Source organism: Gavialis gangeticus, unplaced genomic scaffold, assembly GCF_001723915.1.
Source record: "Gavialis gangeticus isolate Ggan-Ray unplaced genomic scaffold, GavGan_comp1, whole genome shotgun sequence".
Taxonomy (NCBI): Eukaryota; Metazoa; Chordata; order Crocodylia; family Gavialidae; genus Gavialis; species Gavialis gangeticus.
In genome coordinates this window covers 23,363,164-23,370,472 of record NW_017728996.1, presented here as the reverse complement: position 1 = coordinate 23,370,472, position 7,309 = coordinate 23,363,164, and the positions used below count along the sequence as shown (strand labels likewise).

Here is a 7,309-nt window from a genome sequence, read left to right as displayed (position 1 = left end):
TCTTAAGCTAGAAAAGAAAGCACACTGCATAGAGTGGCTGCCAGCCCCCAACACGCCAGTTCATAATTACTGGGCTCCCATGAAGATGGGAACCAACCTGCCTTTGCACTCTCCTCTTCATGTCCACAGTTCTGAGCAGAGCATCTTGTTGCCTATACCTAAAAGCAGATTAAAATGGCTACACTTTACCAGCAAAACCATACTTTTGCCAAAACTAACTTAAGAATTGCTGGCAGAAGAATTCCCTTGCTGGTATAAGTAATGGTCTACATTAGCAGTGATGTCAGCAAAACCCCTAAATTGGTCAGTGGTGTGACTTTGTGTTCATACTCCCAACCAACCTGGCTAGGCTGATTTAAAACTTGAGCACAGACCAGACTTCAGAATCTCACGTATGGGTCTTTTACTTGTATGCAAACAGATTTTTTTTTTCTCCTGAGAGAGGAAAACTGGATTGAAAACCAAAAAACAAGAGAAAGGGAACTCAGTAGCTGGTATAATATATAGAAACTAGCTGGGGAGGGGGATCCTTACTGGACTGATTGTTTCAGATCCTGCCCCCCCCCCCATCTAAAAATTAAAGGTCAGATTAGGCTTAAAGTGACCTTTGAGAGATGGGAGTTGGAAACTGCTATATATACTGGATACAGTATTTTCCTGGCCTATACTTAAGAGATTTGCCTATACCGCACCTGACCCCAGAAGGAATTAAGAACCCAAAATATGAGAATTTGCTGGGGTATTTAGGGAATACTTAGTGATACCAGCACTAAGTATTTAGGGAATACTTAGTCTCCACCAGCAGGAAGAGAAGTAGATGATCTAGCCTGTAATTAATATGACTGGTTTTTCATGGGGATGTGAGTAAGCAGTGCCTATACTAGTCACAGCGGAAGCAATGCGTGCCATTTACAACACAACTGTGAATCTGTAAGACACATGAAGAAGTAGTTTAGGGCTGGAAGATATACATGCTAATTACTGCACACTAGTTATCCTCTCTTTTATATATAGTTTCTAATAAATTGGGAACGGGTTGTTCTGGTTCTTGGTATTTACGTTTTGCCCATGTGTGGCTTGCTGGAATCAGACTTGCACATCCCCAACTTCAGAGTTTCAAGAGGACAGCGTCTCACCTACAGACACCGCCACACGGGTGTGTGATCTGGTCAGCACACACCAGCTTCCTGTGGACACAAGATGGGCTGAACGCTTCTCCTATGGGGTGGCCCAGCGCTATCTCCCCTGCAGACCAACTGGGCCACAGGGTCCAGCACTTGGAGACCACTCCTGACTGCCCAGCACTGGTCTGCGCCGGTCGGTCGGGCGTCTACAAAACTCAAGTGGCTCCTAGTGTGCCCCAAACGGGATGCCCCCAAATTACCAAAGTGCGTTAAGACTTTCTGGGGGCAGCCTGTGAAACATGACTGGGCCCAAGCAAGACACGACCCAAATACGGGAACTAGAAAGCGAAACAGATTCACTGATCTGTCCCAAGTGAGATTATCCGCCCGACAGCCGGCAAGGGCGCCGGCCTTTCCCCGTCCGGCCCGGCCGGGCCCGGCCAAGGTCAGTGGCAGGGGTCCCGTCCCGTCCGCTCCCTCCCTCCCGGCCCCACCTTTCACTTCCGGCCCTCCGACCTCAGCTGCCCCTTTGGCCCAGCTGCTGCGGAAGGAGCCCCGGGGCCGCTGGAGGCCCGTGCCCGCTGCGCGACGCGTACTCACCGCCGAAGGGACTCGCCAGGCGGCCCGGGGCAGGCCCATGTCCGAGGCCCTACACGGCCATGGCTGCCGAGGCGGAGCTCCGGCGCGCCCCTCCCCCCTCGCGCCGGGGGCTCCTCCCCATCCGGCCCGGAGCGGCGCCGGCACCAGCCGGGGAGGCGCCGCGGCTGCTCGGGGACTGGAGAAGCTACCTCGTGTGGCACGAAGGCGCTGGACGCGGGAGACCCGGCACTGACTGCGGGAGGCCGAGAGGATGTAGCTGTCTTATCCTGACCGTCGTGGCCACCAGGCCCGAGCACGTGCTGGGACAGGCTCCGCCCTGCGCGCAGCACTGGGCGCAGGCACTCAGCCGAGACCCGCCGTAAGTCCGAGTTGGCCGGGGGGAGCCAGGGCTCCTGGCAGCCCCGGACAAACTTTTAGTATCAGCCCCCCCTTCGCCACAGATGCTGATCATAATAATCGGACAACGGGGGGAACAAATGACCATTTTCAGGCCCCCTTTCTGTCTGTTCACCCATGCCTGTGTCGGGGTGGGGCGGAGCGCAGCCGTTACTTGTACTCCAGAGAAGAGGGTCTGGCAGAGCCTCGCCTGGCCACATCTCCAGCCCCCAGGGTGGGCTCCGGTTCTCAGGGGAGAGGTGGAGCTGTATCTGTCAGCTTTGTGCTGGCCCAGTTTCGCCTGGACCGGGCAGTTTCCCACAGGCTGTCTCCAGCCCGTTGTATGGACTGGAGAACCTAGCCTGTTGTCAGCGCTATACGGTTAATGCCATGCCTCCTTACTTATGAGGATGTTCAGAGTCCAAGTCAGCTGATGCTCACAAAAACATGAAATGCTTCATACACTTAGATTCCTTGTATAATCTTGACATCAACGTGTATATGACTGTTTTGTATCTATGTAATCTGTGACACACAACTTTATCTTACTAGAGAGGAGAGCTTACTGGCTTTCTAGTGGGACACAATATACTTGCTCCTTGATATGAAGGTCTTGAGAAATCAGGGGTTTTGATGTGTACTTGCAGGACACATCAGTATTTGCAATGCCTATTTGTACTTAGATAAGCAGTCAATCTAGTGGGAGTGCAAGTCCTCATATCTTTTCCCATACTGTGCTATCACAATAAAATATGTATAAAGGAAGCTAATGATAAGGGACATTAGTATCAGAGAAAAGTGGACTGATGTGCTGTCAAACGATTAAACAGAATTTTATAAAATTATAAATAGTGTGGTGTTGCAAAACAACTGTTACCAGCACTGTCCCAAGTGCTTTAACAAGTCAAGTCAGTCCCAAGGCCACTGTGACCATTGGGGCACCTTCAATGCTGTAACAACCCTCCTCCACACTGCATGAGGTTAGCTGAGTTGCTTTGTATCACTGATGATTCTTCGAGCAAAATGACCTGGTGGTGCCCATCTCCTCTCCAGGTATGGATGGCCGTCAGCTTGCCTTGCCACATACCTTCCTCACCCACGCTAGCCCAGGTGGGGGCACCAGTTTAGTCACTGACAACCCAACCATGGAACAGGCTGTACTGGTTCACATGGCACCTAATAGCAGACCAAGACATGCCTGGCTTGACAATAGCTTTAACAAAGAGTATTCTCATCCCAGTCCAATAATGTCATTCATATCTGTGGCAGAAATGAGAAAAGATGTTAGATATGCTGACATCCATGACTGAGGCCCAGGTGTGGAAATGACTGATAAATACCATGTTAATTACTTTCAAAGTGGACTACTGGGAACAATTCTAGACCTTGGAATTAGTCTTTGCCTATATCTCTTACCATTATAATTTCTTTATCCATTATAGTCCTGATGTGTTTTAAGGATGTGTCTGATTAGCAAAGGGAAGAAAACCAAAACAACCAAAGATAGTTCTTAACAGCATGTTATCAGAGTTCTTTCAGTGTGGGTTCAGGATAACTACAGCAAATTGTGAATGGCAAGGCAACTAATGAGATGTGAAGATCACCCTAAAACTGGTCCAATAAAACCTCCAGCTCACAGCCACATATTAAACCAAACCCAGTAAAGCACTTCAGCATGTGCTCAGTAATTTTCTGGATCCAATATATTTATTCAATAATTTATGGACCAAAGCATAAAACTATTCCAAAACCATATTCTCTTAATACCAGGAGTCCAATTAACTTTAACAAGTATATTTGTATACACTTAAAAAATCTTGATGTAGCTTTTTCATAAAATACCCAAAAACTCCCAATTTCTCAAGGCCTTCATGGCAAGGAACAAGTGTGTGGTGTCTCACTAGAAAGCCACTAAACTCTCCTCTCTAGTAATATAAAATGTCCACTTCTCAGCACCCATCAGGGCTAAATATTATAACTTAAACCCATCACTGATAAGTGATTGGAGAGAAAGACAGACTTTGGCAGGTTGTTTAAAAATAATTCCAGTTTGAGATGCAGTGACAGTAGAGCATATGTGAAGAGCATACACATGATAAATGTATTTTATCACATAGATGTTACCACCTCATCTATCATAATTTTTACCATCTGGAGAGATCTGCTGAAACATGGTAAATCCTTACTCAGTTGTAACATGCTTTGCTGTTGCCTGTATAGATGAGACGCATGAATATGTTACTATGCTGAAATCCTTTAAAGACATACATTTTATAATGGCCTTAATGCAAAAAATTCTATTTCCAACTTTACCAGAAAGATATTTTAAGTATGACCTGTTTTTCCCCCAGTTTTAGCAGGTATATCTTATACTCATACCAGTTTTAAACATAATAAATGTCCTGAGTGATGTTAGAAGTGTGTATTAAAAAGTATCCTTTATAATGTAAAAAAATAAGCACCTGTTCAGACACAGTATTTTCTTCCATGCACCAAAAAGAACCTAAGTTCCCTAGCATCTGCATAGCTTGCCTCCAACCTTTCAGTACAAAGCTTGGAGACAAGCTTGGAGGTTCCAGCCAGCAGAGGGGACTATTGTATATCATCATCAGACATGTAGTAATACCCTCTAGAGGGGACTATTGTATATCATCATCACACATGTAGTAATACCCTCTATAATAGGGTCTCTCTCAGTACTATTCTGCCTGTTTCACTATCATTTTCCTCTATGCTTGCTTTTTTGGCCCATTTAATCAAGGAATATATTGTGTGTTGTGGGTAAAATTTACTACTCAGAAGAATAACAGAAGCCCTCTGCACTACTTAAGCCCCGCATTTCAGGGTTTAGGTAACGCATGGCACTTGGGTTCCTCTTTGAAATCAGAGTTTGTGATTTCAGGTGTGGATCGGCATGGGTGTTGGTGGGGAATCTCCTCTATTCTTCCATCAGTCCAAGGCTGCACATGTGCTGGGCATAATCTGTCACCAAAGATGACAGAATAGGATTAGAACTTTTTGTGATAAAGTTAATTCAGTTATGGAAAAAGTTTCATTAGAACCACAAACATCAACCTTTATGAACCTATGAAACTATTTATGCCTTGAAATTAGGTTACTAGATTGAGCTATTACAGCATCAACATAATCACTTTTTATTGTTTATACTATTTACACTTTTTACTGTGATCTCAAGGATCATGGACTATTGGAAATGCAGAAAGTGTGAGGTAGAGGGATTCTGTTATAAATTAGATCTTGCTTGTATGGGCAGGACAATAGCATGTTTTAGAATTGTGCCTGTAATTTTTGCCATCTGAGGTGATCTGCTAAAACATAGAAATATCCTTACTTAGTTACGACACGCTTTGCTACATTTCAGTTAATTAAATTAATATTAATGGAAACAAAACCTTAAACCATATTCCGCTTCTTAGGTAAAGAAGAGTACAATTTAACCTTTGAGGACTCCTCAAGAGAGTCTGGAAGACACAGTTCACACAGACTAATATTGCTGCCTTGCCTGTTGTGAGTTCTGTCAGATGTGTACCCTTTAAAAATGACCATTACAAAAATAAAAGTCTTATAGTTGACTGCAAAATTTACTTAAACAAGCTCCCATTTCTGAATCATTCTGTTGTCAAACAGCTTCCTCTTTATTAATCTACGTTAGCTGCACTCATCACAATTAGAGTGGCAGAAACTTGAAGACAAACTATTTTTTGAAAAGCTATTTCCCAGTAGGCAGGAGGAGGAAAGGTTATTAGAACTGGCCTTTCCAAAATAAAGTAAATTCTGATCAGGACATAGTAAAAGCTCATTTACACTGCTTCATGGAAACTTAGCTGGTATTCAGAAGCAATTTGATTTTATTATACATGACTTAATAACTCTGAAGAATTATTTTGCTGCCCCAGATATCAGTACTTGCATTGAACACTTAAACACTGCCAGTGGTCTTGTTTGTTTTGGGGAGAAAAATATTTTTCTGTAATCAGCAGCTGCTGAGTAAACATTATGCCTCCAAGAGAAAAGGTTTTATTTAGCAGTACAAACAGGTTTTGAGAACAGACTCATTAGCAATTGAAAACTGTAATGAATGTTGGACTGCTACGTTCTTCACCTGCATGTAAACATTTGCAAACCCCAGAAGGAATGGGGAGGTTGTACTTACTTTTCAGGGCCGATAAGCTTTAGAAAGACAGCGACTGAAAGAGTCAGTGCAAGTTTTTGAATGAGGTGGAGGAAAGCAGGACTCACTAGGCTTTGGGAAGTGATGTCCCTCACCAAGAAATTCTGCAAGTTTGACAGCATGTAGTTATGGTCAGAACCCAGCCACAATCGCTAGGTTATAACTTCCACCCGTTTCAACAGGGCTTACCTTTTGTTCTCTCTGATCTCTAAAATGCAGATACTTAACCACCCAATTGTACCGTAGCCACCTGAGGTTTAATTTATTATTTAAAGATACACGATTTTAGGACTTGGATCAATGGTTACTCACACTAGCGCTCTTCAGAAAGGCAAGTAAAGCAGCTTTTAAGTGAAAAGCAAAATAGGCCTAGACTAAATTATGACGATAAAAAGAAGTTCCCTCCACAGAAGGAAACCTAAGGAGTACTGATGTCCACCATGCCAGGAGCAGGAACATGCAACTGGTAAGTCTCCACGTGGGCAGGGGACAGCAGACTGGTCCCCGAAGAGAGGCAGCAGCAAAGGCCCGGGGGTCGGAGCAGGTTTGGGGCGTGGATGTCAGCCCTGGGCAGGAGCTGGGGAGCAGGCGAGCAACTCGCGGCGCCAAGAGCGAGCAAGCAGGGGGCGAGGTAAGGCGAGGCACTACAGCAGGGGGTACTACGCCAGCTCCCTTGGGGCCTTCCCAGCGGAGAAGCCGGATCCCCGCGGCCTAGCCAGTGCCCCCGGGCCCTTCCAGGCAGGCGGGAGCAGCCCCGCCCCCAGTCCCCGCGGGCGGGAAGCCGGGACAGAACATGGCGGCCCCTCCGGAGTCCGCTCCCCTCCCCCCGCGGGCCGCCGCAGCGCATGCGCAGTAGGGCGCAGAGAGGCCGTATCCCTCCGCCGAGCCCCCCTTTTGTCGGGGCTATTTGTGTAATAAGATAATCCCGCACCCCGATGGTAAGTGCCCCGCGCCCCGCAACGCGCCGCCCGCTCGGCGGCCGCGGGGGGCGGGGGAGGACTCCCGGGCGCGGCGGGGC

At 46.5% G+C, this 7,309-nt stretch overlaps 2 protein-coding genes across 7 annotated transcripts in view; one reads left to right on the top strand and one right to left on the bottom strand.

Annotated features, from left to right (window-relative positions):
• Positions 1-1,825, bottom strand: part of USP8 (ubiquitin specific peptidase 8) — a 47,409-nt gene extending 45,584 nt beyond the window's left edge. For 2 of the 4 annotated variants that reach the window (XM_019504141.1, XM_019504143.1), the window contains exon 1: positions 1,725-1,825. The gene's annotated coding sequence lies outside the window, so the exon portion shown is untranslated. Of the gene's footprint in view, positions 1-97; positions 159-1,724 lie in introns of all 4 variants that reach the window. The other 2 variants (XM_019504142.1, XM_019504144.1) reach the window with 2 other exon arrangements.
• Positions 1,826-7,131: 5,306 nt separating this feature from the next.
• The window catches only part of GABPB1 (GA binding protein transcription factor beta subunit 1), a 76,321-nt gene continuing 76,143 nt past the window's right edge, over positions 7,132-7,309 (top strand). For 2 of the 3 annotated variants that reach the window (XM_019504138.1, XM_019504139.1), the window contains exon 1: positions 7,132-7,229. In XM_019504138.1, the coding sequence (XP_019359683.1) occupies positions 7,227-7,229 (3 nt within the window). In that variant the 5' untranslated portion in view covers positions 7,132-7,226. The remainder of the gene's footprint in view (positions 7,230-7,309) is intronic. The other variant, XM_019504140.1, reaches the window with a different exon arrangement.